Consider the following 26,001-nt stretch of genomic DNA (forward strand, 5'->3'; position numbering starts at 1 on the left):
CAGTGCAACCGGTGTATAGGAGCTGGGACCGTACTTCTGAAACATAAATCTGGACTTTCTTAAAAATAACAGTAAGTAGCAGTTGTATTGAACGTACTCCGGATTCAACGTATCGATACTGGTCATCCGTTGCTCACTATCAGTAAAATGTATAGAGAAAAATTCCAAATTTTGATTATTTTAATGTTATCTTAATGCATTCTTATTGCGTAAACGGTGAGTGGATTTTTTGTGTAAGTATATTTTAAATATACCTGAAAGATGACGCAGCCTATGAAGTCCTGGTGGTTTTAGTTATCGTAAATGACTTCTCGGGCCGCAAACTTCGTGATTGCGGCCGGTGTTCGGCCGATCCCGCCCATCCGCACTGACCAGATTCATTTCCAGTGCTCTTCTGGAAAAGCTGGGATAGGATGATCCTTTTTGCAGACTACTGTGCAATACATATCTACGGATTATCAAAAACAAAGCCTTCCGTAGAAACACACACACAAAATGCTGGAGGAACTCAGCAGGCCAGGCAGCATCTATGGGGAAAAAAAGCACAGTTGAGATTTGGGCTGAGACCCTTCATCAGGACTGAAAGCTGAGGAGTAGATTTGAGGGGGAGGGCACCTAACCCTTCCGTAGGAACTTGGCTTTTTACAAATGGTGTGATGTGAAACTCTGGGCTTAAATTAAGAATGCTTAAAAACTGATATGTGACCAACTTAATTTAAAGCAGAAGCAACCAGCCATGCTATCTTCCCAATTAATTAATTTAAATGCTAAACTACTTTGACATCGGTCCTTTGCTTGGGATACAGTGTGGAATAGACCCTTCCAGCTGAGCTGCCCAGCAACCCACTGGTTAACTCCAGCCTGGTCACAGGACAATTTACAGTGAGCAATTAACCTACTAACTGGTGATGCCTTGGGACTGTGGGAGGGGATAGAAGTAGCTGGAGGAAAACCGCACATTCCACGGGGAGGATGTACAAACTGTGCTCAAATCAGTTTAGAAGCTAAAACTTGTTGCCAGGCTTGGTCTGATGAGGAGATGGGGATGGAAGAGGGGCTCCATGGGCTTAGTTACCTGGGGGCATCGAGAAGTGTTCCTATCTAAATAGTAAGCTTAAATTTAACATCTAAGGTAAGAGATTTTAAAAGGACATTTAAGGGGAAGATAAGGGGAAACTTCTTCACTCAGAGAGTCATGAGAATGTAGAATAAGATGCCGGCACAAGTGTTGCATGTGAGCTTGATTTCAATGTTTAAGGAAGTTTGGATAGGTGCATGGGTGATGGGGACGTGGAGGGCTATTGTCCTGGTACAGGTTGTTCGAAGTAGGGAGTTTGAACAGTTTTGGCATGGACTAGATGGGCTGAAAGGCCTGTTACATGCTGTACTTCTGTATCACCTCAAAGACAGCTTCACGTAAAGGGTGCTGCTATTTGGAATGAGTTGCCAGAAATGGGGCTTGAGGTTGGCACATCATTGAAAGTTATCTAGCTAAGCGCTTGGATAGGAGAGGGTTAAAGGACACAGACGGGGGGACTAGCTCACTAGGATACTGTCAGCATAGGCCAGCTGGGCTGGAGGACCTGTTTCCAGCTGTGTCTTTTTCCTGCATAAGCATATTGGATTATATTCTAGCTCAGGATTCTGAGTAGATTTCCATAACGTGTAATTCAAGGATTTAAGTATTCACAGGTGCCTCGGTAGCGCAGCGGTTAGGGTGGCACTTTAAAATTTGGTATTCCACAGCTCAATCCTGATGCAATCTGAACAGTGTGGGTTTCCTCTGGGTCCACAGACCTGCTGGTTAGATGGTTAATTGGTCATTGTAGCTGATCTTGTGATTAGGCTTGTGTCAACCGGGTGGGTTGCTGGGCAGTCCAGCTCCTTGGGCCAGAAGGGCCTGTTCTGTGCTGCAGCTCTAAATAGTAATTTCCAGTTTAGTCAAAGTCCATTCACCTATTGAAATATTTCCCCCCTTGTTCCATTTTTCTCTGTTGAATTGGTCTCTGGCAGACTGATGAACCCTGGATGCTGGCATTTCATTTTCCCCTGGTGTGGTGAAGTAGTCAATGAAGAGTTACTGGCCTTTAATTCCCATTGCCCCTTTCTCTTTTTAATTGGTCTTTATTTTCCATGGTAGGATTATTGAGAAAAGCTTGTATGTAAGGAATTAAATGACTTGTTCTCCTGGGCAATGTGGCTTAAACTGAATCTGTTCCAACCTTTTACTGTTTTAAATGCCCTATCAGTCATACACATACACTTTGTCTCGTGTTTTGTGACATGCTACATATGCCAACCTCTTTCCTAATGCGACTGTTGATTTAGGTCAAGTGTCAGATCTGGGAAATGATTTTGCAGTAAATTTTTGTTGCTGAATAGGGTGATTCACTCTGACATCTGCATAAAAGAAAAATCTAAAGTATACTCTTTGTGCTTTGAATTGGAGTGCTTTGTAATATCACCTTTGTGTTCATTCTGAAACTTTTTTTAACCAAAGCTTACTGGAATTTTTACTACATCTCTGATCAGTTGTCTTATTTGCAGAAATGAAGTGTGGCCTTAACCCACTTTGAATTAATTTGGATCATAAGAGAAGTAGAATGAGGCCATTTAGCTCATCATTTTTGCTCTGCTGTTGAGTCATGACTTTTTTTAAAACTCCCTCTCTCCTGCCAGTTTAATGCTAAACTGAATGGGAAGAGTGCCCCAGCTTCTAATGGCTGGAGTTCCTGAGTTGTAACAGGCACCCCAGAGTCTGGACTGTAATTGATCACAGTGATGATTTTAATTACCTTTGCTAAACCATGTCTGTTAGGAGTTTGTACGCTCTCCCAGTGACCATGTCTGTTTCCTTCGGGTGCTCTGGTTTCCTCCCACAGTCCAAAGACGTAACTACTGGATAGTAAGTTAATTATTCATTGTAAGCTGTCCTGTGGTGAGGCTAGTGTTAAACAGGTATTTTGCTGTGCAGTGCGGCTCATTTGGCCTGTTCTGCATTGTATCTCCAAATAACTGATTCAGGGATTTTAAAGAAGTCCTGAATTCTGAATTTGTTTCAGAAGCAATCCAGTTATGTGCTAAAATCCATTCCACTTAAGGATAGGCTGGAAGAAAATCATCCTTTCAAAATGTGAGGCTGTTAACACTGATCAACACTCCCTCTTTTACGCTTACGCAGTACTGTGGAGTAACACCAATTTAATACAGAACTTTGACCCGTTTGAGTCAATGACTACTGAAACAGTGAACTTTGGAATTACGGTCACAATCTGGAATGTGGGCGAATAGGAGAGACTTAAAACTTGAAAAGGAGTGTCTTAGTATCAGCCAAACTGTGTATTGGATTTTTACTTGTCTAGACATTCTGCTTGACACCAGGATATCTGGCAGTGTATTTTTGAATCCGTGCGAATTCATTTGCTTTCTGTGCCGTTCAGTTGAATCATTCTCCACAAATCACTGAACATTTCTATGCATTGATGCTGTCAGTGTACAAATAAGGTGAGTCAGAAATGAAATCTTTCTTTATGGTGTAATGTGTATCTGTCCTGCTAATGCTTAGTAATGATTTGGTTATAATTCCTATTATTGATGATGTGTTGTCTGAAGGTGGTGAGTCCTTCATTCTTTGGAAAAGTAATCATTGACTAGATGAACGTGGGTTGTTGAACATCTGATAAAACATACAATGAAATGTGTAATTTGCGTTAACCATCACCACAACCTCAGGATGTGCTGGGGGCAGCCTGCAAGTTCCACCACACATTCTGGTGTCAGCATGGCATGCCCATAGTGTTTAGCATGAGAATGGGTAATGTGTGGCTCCTGCTACAAATATATCTTTTATACAGCATGTATGTGCGGGGGTTTGCCTTTGTATCCTAAGCAGATGCTCCTCTTTTTTGGAGTGGTGAGGAAACATATAAATGCTTTGAGTATGAGATCCTATGGTGTAGAATCTCCTTAGATCTAGGCAGATTGAAGATTTTAATAGTGAACTTCTGTAAATTGTTTTAATAGGTGTGCTGTGCATCCGTAAGGGCTGAAAATGGAATATGCGAAAAAGTCTCTCAGTTTCTTATCTTCTAGTTCCATCTCCAGGTAACACCTCCACAGATGCAATGATCCTTCAGTGCACAGAGTTGTGACCATTGGGTCTCCATATTTCAATGAATGCTAACGGTTCAGATTTTGTACTGTTGGTTCTGTATCATTCTCATTTGTCCCTCCTTCATGCCAACTTGTATTTAAATCTTCCTTTGCCGCAAATGGACTTAAACTATTCACTCTTGGGCAGTTCGAAATTTGCTGGAAGCTAGAGGGGCAAAATAAATCAAATTTTTCTGTGAATAGTTTAGGGGAAAATACTTTCTTGGTTATGAACCAACATGCTGATTTATATTTCTTCCAAGCTGTTGAGAGAGACCCAATCTACAATAGTTCTAAAGACAAATGAGAATCAGATTCTGGTATGTGGAAGAAAAACAACTTGGCTGGCCAGCCATGATCTGTGGGATAAAAATATAAATTTCAATGAATCCCGTCATCCTCTGCATCAGGACTGAGAGAAGAAGAAAGGTCTAGAAGCATTAGAGGGTGGTGCAATAGGTGAACAAGTGAGAAGAAAGCTAGATGGATGGGAAAGGTGAACAAATTAGAAGAAGGCTAGATGGATGGGTGAGTGTTTTAAAGAAAACAAATTCAATCATAGCAACTTGTCTATCTAATTCTCCCATTTGCTTATGGAGAGATGAAATGCAGGAAGAAACATTCCTTTTGCTTTGAGGGTTTGCAACCCAATGGTATGAACATTTCAGTTTTCCAATTCGGGTACCAAAGTTCAAGTAATTTTATTATTAAAGTACATATGATGCCATTATCTACCCTGAGGTTCATTTTCTTGCGGGCATTCACAGTAAATACAAAGAAACACAATAGAATCAATGAAAAAAGTACACACAACAAAGACAGACAACCAATGTGCAAAAGATGACAAACTACAAATATGAGAAATAAAAAATACAAATTAATATTAACAAGCAACAAATCTCAAGAACATGAGTTATCGAGTACTTGAAAGTGAGTTCAGCAGAGAGGTAATCTGCTGCCACCCACCAAAGGTGGCTCTTCCCACTCATATCTGTCAACCTACTTCCATGGATCACATTCTCACCTAGTTCCACGCTGCCCATTTCATTCCTCTTGTCATCTGCCAGCTATGCATTGCCCACTTACCCCACTGCTCTGCACCAACATTCTCTTCTGTTCTAATGCAGGATATAAACACTTTGCAACTTCTGCTGATTAACCAAAGTTGTTCCATATTCTATTGCTTTCCTCTACATTTCTCCTTTCTACCAGTTTGTATACTAGCAAGTAAGAACTCATTATCCGGGTACATCTTCAGTAAAATTTCGGTGTAATTGCTTGAATTACTTCAAGAAATAAAAAAGGGATGTCTGATGGAGGGGTAACTAAGATAGCTCACATCATGTGATCACTCTTTGATGCTTGTATTTGCATATAAAACAAAAGAACAGATTGAACCTGATGCACAGTAGAATACAGCAGTTGGCAGCAATCTTGAGTAAGCGAATGCCTGACATTCCCAGCAGATCAGTGAATATCTACAGACAGAAGCTGAGTTGATGTTCCCTGTGGTGACTTGCCAGATTTTCATAGAAACAAGGAAGATTGGTTGCTTGGTGCCTCTGGTTTCTGTAACAAGACACTCCAGGACAGGCTAACACGAGGAATTCTGCAGATGCTGGAAATTCAAGCAACACACATCAAAGTTGCTGGTGAACGCAGCAGGCCAGGCAGCATCTCTAGGAAGAGGTACAGTCAGGACTGACGAAGGGTCTCAGCCCGAAACGTCGACTGTACCTCTTCCTAGAGATGCTGCCTGGCCTGCTGCGTTCACCAGCAACTTTGATGTGTGTTCCAGGACAGGCTGTTGTTTTGACTTGAACTGCTTTCTCTGACTGTCAAGCCTTCTCAGTAATTATCATCCCATAGTGGAAGGTTGTGAATGTTTGGTCAAGTTCAGTTTGTTGTGGCCATCAGAAAGGGGCTGTGAATGTAATCTTCCAGTCGTCAGCCGAGATATGGGAGCAGAATTATACCTTTTGGCCCATCGAGTCTGCTCTGCCATTCCATCATGACTGATTTACTATCCCTCCCAACTCCATTCTCCTGCCTTCCCCTGTCACCTTGGACACCTTTTCTAACCAAGAATCATATCAAGCTCTGCTTTAAATATAGCCAATGACTTTGACTCCCCAGCCATCTATGGCAATGAATTCCAAAGACATGCCAACCTCAGGCTAAAGAAATTCCTCCTCATCTCCGCACTAAAGGGACATGCTTCTATTCTTGGGCTGTCCTCTGGTCCTAGAGTCTTCCATTATAGCAAACATCCTTTCAATATTCAGTAGGCTTCAGTGAGATTCCCCTCATTCTTAACTCCAGTGAGTACAGGCCCAGGGCCATCAAATGCTCTTTATACATTAACACTTTCATCCCCAAGATCATTCTCATACAACTTGTCTGGATCCTCCAATGCCAGCACGTCGTTTCAAATATGGGCCCAAAACAGCTCATGATGCTCTAAAAATGCTTTCTTTATGAAAAAGATGAGATAATTTAAAATTCACTACATCTTCAAATGGTAGTGTAGATCTTGTTTGCTCTTTGCTGAATAATCCAATAAAACCTGACTATCTAAGGTGCTATTTTCTTAGGTGCGTGTCTGCCAGTGCATCAGTAACTTCTCACCTGTTGAACGGTGGTCCACATCAAAGACCATTCAGAGTATGCAACTGGGATCGGAGTTTGAAGAAAGGTATCATGGCAGAGGGTCTTCATGATCTACTGGACAAGGTGAAGATCATTTGAACAAGTTTTGGCTTGGAAGTTCTACTTGGGAAGCTGGACACTTCACACAAGAACAACCAGCCATAGGCTTTTCTTGATAGTGATCTAGAAATTCTTTATCCCCCAAAATGAGAATACAATTATCAAATTCAAACTCGTGCAGTTTTTAAGATTTGGATTTTTATCTATGCACAAGTTGATTGAAAGGGATATTTTACCTGTTGAGGTCTTTCCTGTGGATGGGACTGGCAGTAGCATTTTGATTGCAAATCCTAAATGAAAATAAAACTATATCGCTTTTTCTTTTGACTACATGTTTTTCTGAAATCATAATCATATGATGTTGGCCCCAGAGAAACACTGTTTCATTTGACTATATTCCTGTATGGTTGGACTTTGAACTGCCATATTCCTTGTGCTAATTTGCAGTATTCCATCTGATGCGTTATAGGATTTTGTCCCATAACTGCAGTATGATCTTGTTAGTTTAAGTGGTTTCATAATATACTGGGTAGTTAAAGGCTAGGGAAGATGGGGCTTGCCAGCCATGATTGGCAGGTCATCTAGAAGGGAAAACTCTGGTCTCAAACATTGGCCCTGGGGCTTTACCCACTCATTGGGAAGGCTTTGGGAGTAAACCCGGAGGGAAAATCCAGAGCAGGAGTCCTATGCAACACACAGCAAAGTTGCTGGTGAACGCAGCAGGCCAGGCAGCATCTCTAGGAAGAGGCACAGTCGACGGTTGGAGTCCTATGTTGAGTTCAGTGCTGACTAGTAATGTCATAGTGCCAGACTGTATCAGTCTCACGGTCCATGAGTTGCCAACATCATGCTACTGAGTTGCCAACGTCAAGCATGACTGAGGGATGCTTGACATTAGAAAACAGATGCAATGTCAATATTCCAGCATCAGCATTGGTAGAAATTTGAGGACCAGTAGGAATGCACTATTCTTGACTAAAGCTGCTCTGGGATCAGCTGAGAACATTACTGACAATGCAAAGCAATCCATTAGTTTTGTTTATGAAAAGTTTTTTTTAGAAACTATAGAATGCAAAGAGAACTATTTAAATTAATCCTATCATATCAAGTTTTAATAAACTAACTTGAAGTGTGAGGTTTGGCATTGTTAACTTCATTTTGCACTTTCAGGTCCAAAAATCACTACATACGACATCCAGTGTCTCGCTTCTACTGGAGGAGGATGGGACCTTCATTGAGACTGAAGAATTCTTTCAGACTGTTTTAGACAACACCCTCTTTATGGTCATTGAGAGAGGGCAAAAGTGGACACCACCAGAGGTGTGGGCACTAGTATTATTTATTAATGAATTCTGTAACTTTGAATCATGATTTGAAGTAGCTTCAAGTGCAAATCCTTTATTCTTTAAATGGCCACAAGTTATTTACGGAAACTTGACTATTCAAACCTATTCACCTTATTAAAAAAGATCTTCCAATATTTCATAGCTCCATTGGTCCTTAATTCCATACAGATATTTTCTCCATAACTTTATTTTAATAATGTGAACCAAATCATCCCAGAGAGGATATGCATATAGGAAATTGTTTTCTGACACGGAATAAAATTACAAGTTTACTTTTAACAGAATATTGGCTTTCACCTGCGTTTCCCTGACAAATTGTGTAGAAGAAAAGATGTTGCCAGAATAACCTTTGACCTCTACAAAGAAAATCCACGTGATTTCATTGGTTGTCTGAATGTAAAAATGACTCTCTATGGCGCATATTCTCTATCATGCGATCTTCAATGTATGGGGGCAAAGAAAATAATGAGGTAAGGGCAGTTTTGAGATATAATTTTAAAAAAAACAACTTGAACTACTGAAATTCATTACTCTTGAAGGTTTTTTATTTGAATAGTTGTGTTGAGACTTAGTGTCATGGTGGCCTTTTAAGGATAATAACTCCTATTGCCAACTGCTTTCTAACAAAAATGAGTATTAAGTCAAAGTGGCTTGGGAAAATGTGAACTATTTTAACTCCAGTGATGTATTCATGTTCACCCATGGGTACTTAATGTAGACAGTTTTCCCAACAGCCTTGAGTTATGAGAATCCAATTTGTTTTTGGGGTGGGATTTTTTTTGTCCATTCAGATACAGATTTTCCTGTATGATCAGGAAAATCACAGTAATCTCGGGCTTCCATGAAACTCTTCTAAAGTGTTCCTTTTCCAGTAATCTTTGTATATCCCCTTCCTAGTATATTAGATATCCCAGTACACTTCATGCACCACTTGCAAAATCCCAAATCACCAATTCAGTTTTTCTTTAACCACTTGACTCTCCCCAATTCCAAGATCTTTCCTCATGTGCAATGCTACTTCATAAATCTCTCCCAAATTGTCCCTTGCCAAACATATTTTGCATTCATCAACATCAATTTCATTTGAACTTTGCTTTCAGGTCAACCTAGCCTCTGTATCAACATCCAGTTCACCATGGACTCTGACTTTTATCACTGAATCCATCATTTTGGATTCTGGCCGAATCCCCTCAATGACTTTATCTTCCATTACCTCTGAACTTGGTATTCATGTGCTGTATTAACATACTATGTCATCTTCATTTATATGGAGCAATACGGCCCTTTGGCCCATTAAGCCTGCACCAACCATCAAGCAGTCGTTTACATTAGTCCTATATTAATCCCATATTTTGTCCACATCCCCATTAACTTTCCCTATCCCCAGATTCAACACCCACTTGCACATGAGGGGCAATATGCAGTGGCTAATTAACTTCAAACCCAGAAGTTTGGAATGAACTATGAAATTTGGATAGGTACATGGATGGGTTGGTATATAGGGCTATGGTCTGTGTGCAGGTTCATAGAATTGGGCAGATTTTATTTATTGAGATACAGAACAGGCCCTTCAACCACGCCATGCAGCAACCCCAGATTTAACCCTAGCCTAATATGTGATCATTTACAATGACCAATTAACCTACCAATTGGTATGTCTTTGAACTGTGGGAGGAAACCCACACTATCACAAAGAGGACATACGGACTCCTTACAGACAGCAGCAGGAATTGAACTCGGGTCACTGGTACCGTGAAGTGTTATGCTAACCACTATACTACCGTACAGCAGATCAATGGGTTGGCATTGACCAGATGGGGTGCATGGCCTGTTTTGGTACTGTAAAGCAGCGGTCCCCAACCACCAGGCCGTGGACCGGTGCCGGGCCACAAAGCATGTGCCACCGGGCCGCGAGGGAACGATATGATTTGGCGATATGAGTCAGCTGCACCTTTCCTCATTCCCTGTCACGGCCACTGTTGAGCTTTAACACACGCGAGGTCATTACCCGCGCGTCATCCATGTCAGCGTGGGAAGGAGATCAACTCCTCCAGCTTGCAAATGACAGCGGGCTGAAAAGTATGTTTGACATAACATCTCTGCCAGCATTCTGGATCAAAGTCAAGGCTAAATATCCTGAGATAGCCACAAAAGCACTGAAAATGTTGCTTCTATTTCCAACATATCTCTGCAATGAATGCAATGAAAACTAAATTGCGGAATAGACTGGACATAAGGAACCCCCTTCGAGTATCGCTGTCTCCCATCACCCCTCGATGGGACCATCTTGTTGCAGGGAAACAAGCCCAGGGCTCCCTCTGATTCAGTGATATTGGTGTGTTGCAATGATTTTATATGTTCATATGGGGAAAATATGCGCTGTGTGTTTAATATCCAAACATTACTTAAAATGTTATGATGCTATTGACTTACTTATATAACCATATAACAATTACAGCACGGAAACAGGCCATCTCTGCCCTTGTAGTCCATGCCCAACGCTACTCTCACCTAGTCCCACCAACCTGCACTCGGCCCATAACCCTCTATTCCTTTCCTGTCCATATACCTATCCAATTTTTCTTTAAATGATAATATCGAACCTGCCTCGACCACTTCTACTCGAGGTTCATTCAACACTTACTTCAAGCTCCCCTCTCCTCACATGATAATTGACTTACCAGTACATTCATGCGAGGAAAATATGCACTGTGTGTTTAATATTAAATTTGTTAGATAATTTTAGAAACGAAATTGAGTGTATTAGCCATATCACCTATATTCCGGTCATGGTTAACAACCCCCCCCCCCCAAACAGAATTGCCAAAAGTGATTTGGAGGGGGAAAAATCGGCATGTTCACGCATGCACACTGGTGCCCGCGCAAGACTTCATGGTCATTGTAGTCTCTTGGGGTAAACAACGTATTTGACTGCTACTCTTGTCTGTTGGCAACCCTACCCACCCCACCGGTTCGGCCGGTCCGCAAGAATATTGTCAATATGAAACTGGTCCGCAGTGCAAAAACGGTTGGGGACCCCTGCTGAAATGTTATCTGTATTCTCATTAAGTTGAAGTCTGTGTGGGCATTATAACTTGATAGGTGATGTATCAGTCCTGGACACTTCATACTGTAATTCTATACCAATAATTTTTAATTTGGACTCTCCTGTTTATTTAAAGAAGAAAAATGCCATTCAGTTTTTTCATCGGTGTATGAGAGGTGGATAAAAGGCTTGTTTTGTTCTTTGCTGTAGCTTGTGGTGTTCTGAACATTGTGGGGCTCCTTTGCTGGCAGCAGAATGTGTGGTAACCCAGTCCACGTTGGGTGTTGTTAACACAAATGATGCATTTCCTGTTTTGATGTACATGTAATAAATTGAAGCTGAAGACCAGAGCAGCGAAGGGGAAACCTGAGTGACCACACAATGTGCAAACTTCTCTCAGACAGTGCTAAAGGTCAGGCTTGAAGCTGAGTTGAGGCAAATAGCAGCACCACTGAACTGCCCACTTAGCAGTGACCTTCTTGATAATGACAGCTCTAGGATTTTCACATATCATTGCACACAATGCTGGAGGAACTCAGCAGGTCAGGCAGCATCTATGGAAAAGAGAAAACAGTCAACGTTTCGGGCTGAGACCCTTCATCAGGACTGGAGAGAAAAAAATGAGAAGCCAGAGTGAGCGGAGTAAAAAGTTCTTACTCTGACTTCCATTTTTTTTCTCTCCTGATGAAGGGTCTCAGCCCAAAATGTCGACTGTTTACTCTTTTCCATAGATGCTGGCTGGGCTGCTGAGTTCCTCCAGCACTTTGTGTTGCTTGGATTTCCAGCATCTGCAGATTTTTCTCTTGTTAGTGATTGGTCAACATATCATTGTTGGCTCTTCTACTATAGCTGCAAACATGCTTTTGCAGAAGTAACACTATTCAACCTTTTGCCTTTAATATGCCACAAAGGAAAAGGGTGGAAGAGGAAATGCAGAAATGAGAAGTTCTGGTTTCTATCAAACCATAAAGTAGTTATTGTATTGAAAATGGGGATGGATTGTGCTGTAATTGTACTAATATAAGTTCTCAGTACAACACTGATTTGTCTGTTTACCAATATCTATTAATCTGCTTTATTCCCCATTAGGGAAGCCCTGCGCTTGACAATGTTAACAATGCAAGCTACAGGACACATCCTACTTGGTACATCAAGCTATGTCCAGCAGCTTTTGGATGAGGTGGAACAACATGTAGCAGGGAGACCCTTGCCCCTTCTTGAATGAAGGACACCTGCCTGGTATATTCATGGAACATATTAATGACTTTTTCATACAAGCCTTGATATTTGGCCCACTTTATGTAACCAAGTATGCTAATACTGAATACTGGAATCGTGAGGAACTTTGTAATCAGACCTTAAGTGATATGGCTCAACTACTAAAGTTTTTTTGCAAAAAAACCTGTCAACCCTGAACACAGAACCATGCTAGCACAAATTTGTTCCTACATAAGGTGGCCCAACTGGTTTAGTGGAATAATTGTGCATTGACAGAATAATCACCTGTTACACACAAGAAATTTTCATATCAATGTAGTTAATCAATTTGAAATTGGATTATTAGAGCTTTATTTCCCTTTATGTACTTGGGTGGTGCACAAACCCAGTTGGTTTCTTTTTAGCTTCCACTTATAGGAAAACTAAATGAACTCTAACAACATTTGTGTTTTACCTAAAAACCCATATTTGTCATATTCCCATAAGATTATTTATTCAAGGTTTCACTTAAATCAGTAATTGCAATAAAGCATTATAATCTAGGAATTGACTATTTATAACACTACTTTCCTCTCAAATGGGAAGGGAATTTCTATTAGAAGGATCACATGCTTTGCTGATTAGCAATCTCGATTTACAAATTTATTAAGTATTAAGTTTATTCAGTGTTCTTTTAGCAGAGCTAAAACTATCAAAATAACAATGAGGTAATGTATTCATGTCCGCCTGTGGCAATAGCAAGTCCTCACCAGGAAAGATGTATTAATAGCAATTTAGTTGTAAATCTAATACTTCTAATTGATCATTAGTATGTTTGCTTCTATGTGAATACAGAATGTTTATCTGAAATCTAATCTTGGTGTAGTAATTCATCCTTCTACTTCACCTTCAGTGAAACATGGTTTCAGGCAAAATCTGGATGGTTTTCAAAAAGTGCAAATCAGACCATCCACTTCCAAAATCCATAGAAAAGAATAGTCATAGTCATACTTTATTGATCCCGGGGGAAATTGGTTAAATAATTAAATAGTAATATGTAAGTTATGCCAGGAAATAAGTCCAGGACCAGCCTATTGGCTCGGTGTCTGACCCTCCAAGGGAGGAGTTGTAAAAATAAAGCCACAGGTGATGAGCTCAGTTTCCATCTTTTGCAAAACTGATATATTTATGATTAAAAACAAAATCTAGAATAACTCTCAAGTAGATAAAAGATAGTTGAAATAAGTTTTATTCCCTTCATCAGAATTGATGGAAGTTCCTGGATGTTAGTATTGACTGATTCACTTTCTGTAAATGAGAAGCATATCTAATTTGTGTTAGAACATAGACCACAATTGTTGTGCCATACCAATTAAATTAGTAATTAAATGGCTAACTAAACAAATCCCTTCTGTCCACACAATGTGCATACCCTTCAATTTCCCTCACATTCATGTGCGTACCCAGGTCTCCGAAAGTCCCTAATGCATCTGCCCCTACCACCACCCCAAGCAGCCCATTCAACCCTCACACACCTTAATGCAAGCCCTCTGGTGTCAGGTATTTCAGCCTGGGAGCAATACACTGTTTGTTCATTTCAGATGTCTAGCAATTGTTTGTCTTTGGGAATTCAATCCATTGAAATGTTAATCTATTTCAAATTAGTTTAAAACTCCATAATAACTAAATAAAAATTAATTTGTGTTGCTGGTGCCATTGATACTTGAATTGACCTACTGAATATAACCATGTAACCATATAACAATTACAGCACGGAAACAGGCCACCTCGGCCCTTCTAGTCCGTGCCAAACGTTTACTTTCACCTAGTCCCACCGACCTGCACTCAGCCCATAACCCTCCATTCCTTCCCTGCCCATATAGCTGTCCAATTTAACTTTAAACGACAATATCTAGTGGTAATTCTAATTGCAAACATTTCATTGCCGAAGGTCTCCTGAAGTTATTTTTTTCAAATTCTTGTTATCTTAAGTGTGGGTTTATTTTTTACAGCTCTTGTCTTGAAAAATAAATATAAAGTAAGTAACACCAGTAAGTTTTAGTTGTTAGAAAACTATTTGAGTGTGCCAGGTGCTGTTGCTTATCTTCTCTGAAGCAAACTGTTTGATCTTATCAGTTTGTTGTTCCTGTTTGTGTGTACGGCTGTTCACTTGCTTTATATTCCCCTATTATGAGCAGTCTCATCCTAGCCTTGATGCTGAGGAGGAACGGAAGCAAATGCTGGAAGATGACAATCTGTGCAAGCACCATAAAAACTCCAGTGTGGAAGTTGTCCAGCTCTAGGGATTTATCATTTACTCCTGATGATTCTTCCAATATGACTTTTTTCCACCGTACTTTGTTACAATAATCAAAATCCTGATTTCTTTGTTGTTATTCACTCCATAGCAACATGCTATTTCCAAGAGGTTCTCTTTTGTGAAGACTAAACTTAATTTTCATTTGCTTCTTCCCCTCTATCTGATCTGTGTATAGAAGATCGTGTGGTTCTCACATTATTTCCATATGCTACTCTCCTTGCAATGTCTTGCTCAATTGCTGTTAAATTCTAGAAATGTTCCCAACCCTCATCTTACTGCTTTTATAGTAGTGTTGGAGGGATATTACTTGAGCTAAATATCCTTACTGTTGGTTATAGCTTGTTTACTATCATACTTATTACTAGTTGCTGTTGCTCATTGGCTTTGTTTAAAGTAATCCTATTAATGCCTTGAATCTAAATTAGATTGTTTCCTTACTGCTGACTCAACATGCTGAACTTAAATGATCCTTTGAATTTGTCCTTTGCTCTTTCAGACTATAGGTCTATTAAAGCTCCTGATTCTACTACCCTGGCATTTCCAATTTCCTGTCCTGTGCTGTACCCTCACTACCTCTATTGTGGAGGGGCCTGTATTCAACTCACACCAAGGTATTCTGCCCCTTGCCGTTGTTGGCTTCAGCCAAACTGATTTTTGTTTGACTAGCTAAGATCCTTTGATTTGATTATCTTCATTTTAATATCAGGAACACACTGCTTCCTTTCTGCTTTAACTCTCTTTTAAGGTGTTATCCCGGGATCCTGAATTCTCCACCTTGGCTACTTGTGTATTCTTCTTTCTGCCATTCTACCAGCTGAAGGGTCTCAGTCACATTGATGCTGCCTGACTTGAGTTCCTTCAGCATTTTGTGTGTTCTGGTGTTCCAGCATCTACAGATCTCTTGTTTTTGATTCAAAGCCTTTTATTTTGCCTCTCTGGATTTTCCCCTGCTTTGAATCTGATTTAGATTAGATTATGAGGACAGTCAGTCCTCGTTTATTGTCATTTAGAAATGCATGCATTAAAAAATGATACAATGTTCCTCCAGGATGATATCACAGAAACACAAGTCAAACCAAGACTAAAACTGACAAAAGCACATAATTATAACATATAATTACAACAGTGCAAAGCAATACCGTAATTCGATAAAGAGCAGACCATAGGCACGGTAAAAAAAGGTCTCAAAGTTCCAATAGCCCCATCATCTCACACAGATGGCAGAAGGGAGAAACTCTCCCTGCCATGAACCTCCAAGCGCCGCAAACTTGCTGATGCACACAATTGGAAGCACCCAACCGCAGCGGACTGAGTCCATCCGAAAACTTCGAGCCTCCGACCAGCCCTTCGACACCGAGCACCGTCTCTGCCGAGCGCTTTGACTCCACCCTGGCCGCCGAGCAACAAGCAAAGCCGAGGACTTGGGGCCTTCCCCTCCGGAGATTCTGGATCACCCAGTAGCAGCGGCAGCGAAGCAGGCATTTCAGAAGTTTCACCGAATGCTCCTCCGTACTCTCACGTCCGTCTCCATCAAATCAGGATTGTGCACGGCCCCCTACTTGACCGATAACAGACATCACCACCGGAGTGGCTGCTGCGAGGCGAGCTGCGTCACACTGCCATCTCCTCCCTTGCAGGTATTTCTAAGTTTGCATGCACTGTTCCTTTTTGACAGATTCTGCTTCTTGTTAATGTTACCACTTTTGCCACCCTGCTCAATTTTTTTGCCCTCTAACAATCTGGCTATGCTGAAAAATACCAGCTGACAGGAAAAATAAAGACAAGAAAATCTTAAAAAATAAATAATTTCCAAAGCTTGAGATCTTTCTCAGAAACGCAGTTGTCACTGGAGCTCGTAATCACATCCTGAATCTCAGCAATAGCTTTGGCTAGGGCTATGTTCAATACTAGTCTGAATGAGGGTGGGTGGTTCTCCCTCTCCTTTAGAAGATGTGAATTAATGGGATTTGTACATCCGCAATGTGGTTTCAGATCTCCTACACGTCTGAAATTGAGTTTGCACAATGTTGCTCGAGATATTTTGTTAAACTAAAAAGCGTGAGCTGGCTTTGAACTGGCGCACACATGGGTGAGAAACCCACAGCAAGAGACCAATGCAAAAGCCCTTGATATTTTCTTTCCTCTGTTTACTTTGAAGAGTAGTAAATCACTGTACAAATTCTAGGCAGGGGGTTTAATATTTTTAAAAGCCTCAAAGATGAACTAAAGATCTTCTGATCCACTTGTAATTAGGCACATTCACATTGCAATACAAACTACGCTGTTTATTATTTTAGAGGTGTGGCATGGAACAGCTGCTTCCGCACAGCAATCCTTTGTTTAACCCTCGCCTGATCACAGGACAATTTACAATGACCAATTAACCTATTAATCAGTGCATCTTTGGACTGTGGGAGGAAACAGGAGCACCCGGAGAAAACCCACACATTCCACAGGGAGAATGTACAGACTCCTTACAGATGATGTTGAAATTAAACTCCGATTCTGACGCCCCAATCTGTAATAGCATCACACTAACTACCACACTCCTGTTCCCGATTCTGCTTCATTAGTTGCTTCTGTTTGTATGTACGGCTTCAGATGTGATCTGTAACCCAATCTACAGTCAGACGTTTTATACAGGTGTAGTGGTTTGTCTGAGTGCCAGGATGGAGACCACGCAGCAGTAAGTGAATAAACAGTCTTTTGCAATATCAGACAGAGCTGGTCAGACTCCAAAGTCAACAAGCAATGAAGTCTTCCTGCCTGTACTGTACATCAGTATTATAAATTGTTACAGTGCACCACTAACAAGTCAAGGCCTAGTGGTCGGGGTCTTCATTTGTCATCATCGAGTCCTGGGTTTGATTGGAAGTTGAGGCCCAATGGCCAGAGCCCTGAGGCTGGGAGTCTGCTGGGGAGGACCAAGCCCAAGTCTGTCAATCTGAGTCTGCCAGAGACTGGAGGGCAGAAATGACCCGTCCTGGGCTGGAGGACTGCTGTTGATGCAAACAATGTATTTCATTACTTTTCAAGGTATGTGATAAGTGTTTGAATCTTTATACTCTTATTAACCCATTTCTCCTGGACTTACCAATTAGTCTATCAGAATAGGAATCCACTTGTGCCTGTAGTTTTACCACGTAAAAGCAAATGTGCAGGCACAGGGTTAGCGAAACTACAAGGATATCATATCAAAATTGATCAAGTAATTGCACATCTCTCTAAAGGCACATTGTTAAGTTATAGTCATGAGTTAACAATCAGAAGTTGGCAAATCCTAGACATCTAGAGAGGAAAGCCTGGCACAACTCGGGCAGTTATCTAGCATGAGTGGCGGGTGGGGAGGGATAATGAGAGATGATGAGAAAAAGATAATTTTAGGTCAATGACCCTTCACAGTAAGAACCCGAATTAATTCTCCTGAATCCAGGACGATAAGAATGAGGTATACCAAACAATATTTATTGTTAAATTTGTTTTAATTGAGCAATAATTGTTATGATTGTCCTGGAGATCTGTACCATATCTACATGTTGCAATCAGGTCCTGATCTACTGAGTCTCTAAAACTTGGTTTTTGCTATAACCACACAGAAGTCTGCCTTTTATCTCAGAGTTGTGGCTCAAACAACCCCTTGATGTTCTGTAGTTCTTCGTTTCCTCCTTTTCCTTGTACTTTCACCAGCAGATTCATTCATAGTTAAACCCAAGAGCTGGAGAGTCCTGCTAAAGTAAGCCATGGGAGGAGCTGTAATGACTGTCTCTGACTTAGCTTTCAATGCTGGGATTGTAAGTCTTTGTAAGTGAAGGTGAATTGGTATTTTCCACATCTGCTTTTGGTTCAAATGTAGTTTCCTCAGTACGAATTCATCCAATACCTAAATAAGGAAAATCCAGCATTAAGAAGCGTTGTACGATGCCGAAATTAATGCATACAATTTAAGCAAGGATCGTCTGACTTCTATTGATAATAGCACAGGCAAAATGTAATTCAACATCAAAACAAAACTGGACAATTCAGGAGACAGTGCTGCAAATTGAGCAGCATCTGTGGAAGGAAAGGAATTGTCGATATTTTGATGTCTTAATGCAGGGTGTCAACCCAAAACATTGACAGTACGTTTCTTGCAACGATACTCGACTTGGCATGAATGGCAGTGATACTTCACTTCCAGATGAGCTCAGTGCATTTTATGCTTGTTTTGAAAGGGAGCATCTCTGCTGCAGCCAGTGAACCTTTCATCTGTGTCGCGGAGGCTGATGTCAGGCCTCTTTCAGAAGGGTGAACCCTCGCAAGGCAGCAGGCCCCAATGGAGTACCTGGTAAGGCTCTGAAAACATGTGCCAACGAACTGGTAGGTGTATTTACTGCATTTTCAGCCTCTGCTGCAGTTGTAAGTTCCCAGCTGCTTCAGAAGGGCAACAATTTTACCAGTGCCGAAGAAGACTAGTGCGACTGCCTTAATGACTATCGCCCAGTAGCACTCACATCGACAGTGATGAAATGCTTTGAGAGGTTGTTCATGGCTAGTTGGAACTCCTGCCTCAGCAAGAACCTGGACTCACTGCAATTTGCCTATCGCCACAATAAGTCTACTGCAGATGCAATCTCAATGGCTCATCACATGACCTTAGTTCACCTGGACAATACAAACACTGATGTCAGGATGCTGTTCATTGACTATAGCTCAGTGTTTAACACCATCATTCCTACAGTCCTGTTCAATAAGCTACAGAATCTAGGCCTCTGCAATTGGATCCTCAACCTACTAACCGGAAGACCACAATCTGTGCAGATTGGTAACGATATCTCCTCCTCGCTGACGATCAACACTGGCACACCTCAGGGGTGTGTGCTTAGCCCACTGCTATGCTCTCTCTACACCCATAACTGTGTGGCTAGGCATAGCTGAAATGCCAACTATAAACTTGCTGATGATACAACCATTGTTGGCAGAATCTCAGATCGAGACGAGAGGGTGTACAGGAGTGAGATATACCAGCTAGTTGAGTGGTGTCACAGCAACAACCTGGCACTCAATGTCAGTAAGACCAAAGAGCTGATCGTGGACTTCAGAAAAGGTAGGATGAGGAAACACAGAAACATAGAAAACCTACAGCACAATACAGGCCCTTCGGCCCACAAAGCTGTGCCGAGCATGTCCCTACCTTAGAACTACCTAGGCTTTACCCATAGCCCTCTATTTTTCTAAGCTCCATGTAGCCATCCAGGAGTCTCCTAAAAGACCCTATCGTTTCCGCCTCCGCTACTGCCGGCAGCTCATTCCACGCACTCACCACTCTCTGCGTTTTTAAAAAAAAAACTTACCCCTGACATCTCCCCTGTACCTACTTCCAAGCACAGACCAATCCTCAGAGGGATCAGAAGTGGAGAGAGTGAGCAGTTTCAAGTTCCTGGGTGTCAAGATCTCTGAGGATCTAACCTGGTCCCAACATATCAATGCAGCTATAAAGAAGGCAAGACAGCAGCTGTATTTCAGCAGGAGTTCGAGGAGATTTGATTTGTCACCTAAAACACTCAAACTTCTACAGCTGTACTGTGGATAGCATTCTGTCAGGCTGCATCGCTGTCTGGTATTTGTTTGGGAGGTGGGGGGGGGGGGGACTACTGCACAGGATCAAAAGAACCCATAGAAAGTTATAAAACCAGTCAGCTCCATCTTGGGTACTAGTCTCCGTAGTATCCAAGATATCTTCAAGGAGCGGTGCCTCAGAAAGGCAGCGTCCATTATTAAGAGCTCCCATCACCCAGGATATGCCCTCTTGTTACCACCAAGAAAGAGGTACAGAAGCCTGCAGGCACATGCAATAATTCAGGAACAGCTTCTTCCCCTCTGCCATCCAATTCCTAAATGGACATCAAATGCATGAACACTACCTCACTTTTTAATTATTTCTGTTTTTGCACTATTTTTAACTATTTTATACAAATATACCTACTGTAATTGATTTGCTCATTTAATTTTCTATTATCATTGCATTGTACTGCTGCCACTAAGTTAACAAACTTAGTGACGTATACCAGTGATATTAAAACTGATTCTAATTCTGATTATTGAATTTCTCTAGCAGATTGTCTGTTGAACAATGTTAACTGTAACACCTGTTTTCCACCTGACAGTGCAAGCACAGAGAATTTAACATGTAAATAGATTACATATTTAGAAGGTTTGAACACCATCAGTACAGATAATTTAAAATGCTAAGGATAATTGGATGAATAGGGGCAAAGATCAGAATGTGTGTTAGGAATATATGGTGACATATGTACTTTGATAGATTTACTTTGAAAATGTGCAAGTTACAGACAGGTAACTCTACTCTAGTGTGTGTTGAATCTGGATCCAGCAGCTGTTTCCCTTGTTCTGACAAAGGGTCTCCGACCAGAAAAGTTGACTCTGTCTTCTCATAGATGCATCCTGACCAGCTGAATAGTTCTGATGTTTTCTGTTTTTGTTCTAGATTAACAGTATTTGGCATTTATTTATTTTTTTGTTATTTTAGTTCTGTTCTTGTGACCTCCCTACACCTCCTCTCTCACCACTATTCAGGGCCCCAAACAGCGTGTTGTCTTGTGACCTCCCGCTCTGCTCTGGGTTCCTCCTTCCCAACAACCCCCATCACCCTTCAGCATTTTATCTCTATTGCAATTACCTGAGTTTGAGGAATTGCTGATTCCACAGGAAGGCAGAAGGGAACTCCCAGAACCTTGCCCAGGCGGGCAGAGTATACACGATCCCCAAGAACTGTGCAGAGTTTGAGACTCAGATGAACTTCCAACAAGCTCTCAAAGGCTGGAAGGAAAGATACATAAAAATGGAAAACCATTATTTAACCAGAATATAATATCCACCTGTCCCTACCTTCATTCAAAATGAATTCGCTTAAGGACTACTACTACTACATTGACTCAGGCCTAGGGGGCCAGCGTCCGGCATGATGACAGACTCCCCACTTCTCCCTCTCCCTCATCAGTGTGTACAGTTCATCTACATTAGCCGCGCCGCTGCCTTCTAAGAGCGTGTTGACCATAGTCTTGGGAGGGCACCCAGGGTTCACTTAAGGAAGTCTTTCTTTACAATTAAAATTTCTTGTATTACAAACTGCCCCGGGGTGCCACGGTAGCAAAGTGGTTAGCACGACATTATCACAGCCTAGGGCATCAGAATTCAATCCCAGCATCCTCTGTAAGGAGTTTGTATGTCCTCTCCGTGGAATGTTTGGGTTGAATCTGGGGTTGCTGGGCTGCATTGCCCAGATGGTTAGGGGGTCTATTCTGCCCTGTACCCTATAAATGAAGACAGCGATGTAAGTTAATGTAATTATGGGTTCATCATGTTCAAACTTTAGTACTTGGAACAGAAGTCAGTTTCCTATATCTTATCGTGACAGAAACAGTCTAAAGAGCATTTAAGAGAGACCAAACAAGAAAATGCATCTGTCCACATTCCACACCCAACCACAGGTTTCCATGGTTACCCTTTTATTTTTGGTAGATATGGAGAGGATGTTTCCTATATTGGAGAAGGCCGTAACTAGAGGGCACAGCCTCAGTATGCAAGGACGTCCCTTTAGGACAAAGATGAGGAGGAATTTCTTTAGCCAGAGGGTGGTGGATCTGTAGAATTCATTACCACAGATGGCTGTGGAGGCCAAGTCATTAAGTATATTTAAATACTTTGATAGGTTCTTTATTAGTGAGGATGTCAAAGGTTACGGGGAGAAGGCAGGAGAATGGGGTTGAGAGGGATAATAAATCAGCCATGATGGAACAGTGCAGGAAACTCGATGGACTGAATGGCCTCATTCAGTGCACATCTTATGGTCTTCAACATTATAATTTGAAAGATGAGATTATGACGTGGCACGCATTAGAATATGGCAGATGGAAATTAATGCACAAGACATCCGATGCCTTCATCAGCAGAATACATTTTTTTTTGGCCTGCAAGAATTTCAAAACCCACAGGTTTGTACTGATTCAACCTACCACCCTTGCTATTCAACACTGTTCAATGATGAGGGGCGTTGATCATGTGGATAGTCAGAGGCTTTTTCCCAGGGCTGAAACGGCTAGCACGAGGGGGCATAGTTTTAAGGTGCTTGGAAACGGGTACTGAGGGGATGTCAGGGGTAAGTTTCTCACACAGAGAGAAGTGGGTATGTGGAATGCACTGCCAATGGTGGTGGTGGAAGCAGATACAATAGGGTCTTTTAAGAGCCTATTGAGATGGGTACATGGAGCTTAGAAAAATAGAGGGTTCTATAATGGACTAGCAACATTTTCAGAGTTAATATCTGACAGACTTACTTGTAAGAGGCTGAAGCTGTACTAAAGCACAACCAGCTGCAGCATCCAGAACCTTGTACTGTGTAACTGCTTTCTTTGCTTCTTTCCGCTGAAAGTTTCCATGAGTAGGGTGAAACACAGGAACTACCTATTGGCATAACAAACAATTTCATTTTTAGCCACCCTATCAAAATATAGAGGGGGAAATTTACAGTGGCCATTTGACCTATCATCCTGAACATACGTGGGATGTGGAACAAATCTAGAGCATTCCAAGGAAATTCACAGGGAGAGTATGCAAACTCACAGAAGCTACCTTGGAGATCAGGATAAAACCCAGGTCACTTGTACTGTCCACAAATGCCATCATCTGCAGATTATCCTTCAAGTCCCCTTCATTGAGCACATTTACAAGGAGCTTTGTCACACAAAAAACAACATCAAAGACCCCCACCATCCAGGCCATGCTCTCTTCTTGCTGCTGCCATTGGGAAGGAGGTACAAGAGCCTTGTGTCCCACACCAGCAGGTTCAGGAACAGTTATTACCCTTCAATCGTTAGGCTGCTGAACCATGACCCATGGACTCACTTTTGTGGATGCTACAACTCAGTATTATTTATTTACTTATTATCTGCACAATTTGTTTTTCTTCTGCACAATGATTGTCATTCTATTGTTTATCAGTTTTTCATAAATTCTATTGTATTTTTTTCCTGTAAATGCCTAAAGAAAAACAAATCTCAAGGTAAATATACAGTGACATATGTACTTGATTAATAAATTTACTTTAAACTTGTGGACTTTACGTCTTACAACATCCTGACTTGGAGATCTACTGTTCTTCTGTTGACAGTGAAGAGACAAACTGCTGGAACTCGATAACAAACTGCAATGGGAATTTCTTCACCAGAAGAACTGCAGTAGATCAATAAGGCAGCTCAACATTTTCACAAGAGCACTTGGGGGCTGAACAATAAATACCAGTACCAGTTACAAATCTGTTACATTGCACAAACAAATAAAAATATGTTCAAGTACATCAGTAGTCTGTTGCATGTAAGCTGCTTCCAAGTAACCTATGTTACAGTCAGTTTAGAATTGAAAAATTGTTGTTCCTCTAGTTTTCCAGTGATGGAGAATCACTTGATTTACTTACTTAGCGATACAGCGGGGAATAGACCATTTGCACCACACCGCCCAGCAACCCCTGACAATCCCAACTACCTAATCACGGGACAATTTAAAATGACAATTCACCTACCTGGTACATCTTTAGAGAATCTTTGGAGGACCCAGAGAAAACCCACGCATTCCACGGGGAGGAAGTATAGAGGCTCACGGGAATTGAACTCAGACGCCCTGAGCTGTAATAGCATTATGCTGTTGCGCTAACTGTGGCGTCCTTTACAAAACTTATGTTGCAGTCAGTCTTTCTTAGTTTTTCTCTTATTAACAATTTAATAATTGTTCCTCTGTGCCAGTTATCGTGTTATCAAAATCAAAGAGTGTATCGAACAGAAACCTACCAGCTTCTGCTTGCCAATATACTGTTGTTTCAGAGCAATGTTAATCTCACCCTCTTCAGGTTCTGGAACTCCCACTGTCACCGCACTGTTAGGGAAAAAAAAAATCACAGTAAATACACAGATACTAAGAGAATTGGATTCACTGGGATACAAAGCATTGGAATGGTTGTAAGTGATTTACAACACCGTCACATACCATGCAATTAGAATTTGGAATTAAGCAGTTGCAATATCATTGTAAGACAGTTACAAAACACATGGGGGAAAATGCAAATGATGGTGTTGAAAAGCATTTTTGGATGGCACAATAATACGAGTAAACCCAGTGCCTCATGCTGCCAGAGCCCCAGCTACAGTCCTGACCATGAATGCTGTCTACGTGGAGCCTGCACATTCTCCTTGTGACCTGTTTCCTCTGGGCGCTCAACTTTCCCACATCCAAAAATATGAGAGTTGGTTGGTTAATTAGTCACTGTAAATCGCCCTTAGGTGTAATTCTGTGGTAGAAGGTAGGGGGAGTTGATGATACACAGTACTGTGCAAAAGTCTCAGACACATATACAGTATAGACCTTTGCACATTTCTGTAGTAATTTTACGTATTGCACTATACTACTGTCTCAAAAGTGTTTTTTTTAAACTTGATGATAAACTCTATTCTGATACGGGTCTCTTGTGGACTGAGAGTGGGAAGGGGGCAGGGAGAGAGGAATCATGGTTGGGAAAAGGGGAAGGGAGAGGGGAGGGAGTGGGAAGCACCAGAGAGACATTCTGTAATGATCAATAAACCAATTGTTTGTTTGGCCCTTCCTTAGGCGGTGGCCTTGGGCAGGTCCAGACACACGATGCAGCGCCCAAGTTCATCATGTCCCTTCTAACTCAGTGCACAGCATACAATTCGTAGATACGTGGTGAGGCTTTAATCTCTTCCACAGAAGATGGCCATTGCCTCACAAGGAGCTCATCCGCCCTTTTTCAGGTCTTGTTTGTTTTTAGTCCTGCTGGGTGTCCTCACACCCTCCTCACCAGAGTAAGTCTGGTGAGGGAGCCAGCCCAAATTGCCAACCAGTCGACCACGGCCCCCAGCTGAGCGCCCGCCCCCGCCGAATCTCTCCAAGCGTCCAGCGACCAAACAGCAGATTACAGGCCCTTAATCCCACAATGTCATGCCAACCATGTAACCTACTCTAGAAACTGCCTAGAGTTTCCCTACCACATAGCCCTCTATATTGCTAAGCTGCATGTCCCTACTAAGAGTGTCTTAAAAGACCCTATTGTATCTGCCTCCACCACCTTTGTTGGCAGTGCGTTCCACACACCCACCACTCTCTGTAAAAAAAAACTTGCCTCTGACATCCCCCTTGTACCTACTGCCAAGCATCTTAAAACTATG

General features: G+C 41.6%; 2 protein-coding genes across 8 annotated transcripts in view; one reads left to right on the forward strand and one right to left on the reverse strand.

The window, feature by feature from the left end:
- Nucleotides 1-24,102, forward strand: cidec (cell death inducing DFFA like effector c). 4 transcript variants are annotated; one of them, XM_072280895.1, is made up of 7 exons: nucleotides 3,287-3,504; nucleotides 4,024-4,104; nucleotides 6,747-6,885; nucleotides 8,032-8,181; nucleotides 8,490-8,677; nucleotides 12,343-12,492; nucleotides 23,937-24,102. In XM_072280895.1, exons 2-6 carry the CDS (start codon nucleotides 4,052-4,054, stop codon nucleotides 12,476-12,478), a joined length of 666 nt encoding a protein of 221 aa, XP_072136996.1. In that variant the 5' UTR covers nucleotides 3,287-3,504; nucleotides 4,024-4,051; the 3' UTR covers nucleotides 12,479-12,492; nucleotides 23,937-24,102. The 4 variants fall into 4 exon arrangements, with proteins under 4 accessions (XP_072136995.1, XP_072136996.1, XP_072136994.1 ...); XM_072280894.1 differs by lacking the exons at nucleotides 3,287-3,504; nucleotides 23,937-24,102 and adding an exon at nucleotides 1-71 and having other exon boundaries at nucleotides 12,343-14,156; XM_072280893.1 differs by lacking the exon at nucleotides 23,937-24,102 and having other exon boundaries at nucleotides 12,343-14,156.
- Nucleotides 15,151-26,001, reverse strand: part of LOC140211244 (mitochondrial mRNA pseudouridine synthase RPUSD3-like) — a 50,036-nt gene continuing 39,185 nt past the window's right edge. For 3 of the 4 annotated variants that reach the window (XM_072280888.1, XM_072280889.1, XM_072280890.1), the window contains exons 7-10: nucleotides 24,606-24,694; nucleotides 23,104-23,226; nucleotides 21,447-21,586; nucleotides 18,241-18,650 (exon numbers count right to left, since the gene is read on the reverse strand). In XM_072280888.1, the coding sequence (XP_072136989.1) occupies nucleotides 18,396-18,650; nucleotides 21,447-21,586; nucleotides 23,104-23,226; nucleotides 24,606-24,694 (607 nt within the window). In that variant the 3' untranslated portion in view covers nucleotides 18,241-18,395. Of the gene's footprint in view, nucleotides 17,770-18,240; nucleotides 18,651-21,446; nucleotides 21,587-23,103; nucleotides 23,227-24,605; nucleotides 24,695-26,001 lie in introns of those variants that run through there. The other variant, XM_072280892.1, reaches the window with a different exon arrangement.

The sequence above is a fragment of the Mobula birostris genome, chromosome 16 (assembly GCF_030028105.1).
Source record: "Mobula birostris isolate sMobBir1 chromosome 16, sMobBir1.hap1, whole genome shotgun sequence".
In the NCBI taxonomy this organism is placed as follows: Eukaryota; Metazoa; Chordata; class Chondrichthyes; order Myliobatiformes; family Myliobatidae; genus Mobula; species Mobula birostris.

What these genes read in the sequence shown, in the direction of transcription:
- cidec (XM_072280894.1), top strand. Translation starts at nt 4,052, where the DNA reads ATGGAATATGCGAAAAAGTCTCTCAGTTTCTTATCTTCTAGTTCCATC. An exon ending in TCTTCTAGTTCCATCTCCAG is followed by an intron (nt 4,105 to 6,746) that starts GTAACACCTCCA and finishes CTATTTTCTTAG; the next exon opens with GTGCGTGTCTGCCAGTGCAT. An exon ending in TTCATGATCTACTGGACAAG is followed by an intron (nt 6,886 to 8,031) that starts GTGAAGATCATT and finishes TTGCACTTTCAG; the next exon opens with GTCCAAAAATCACTACATAC.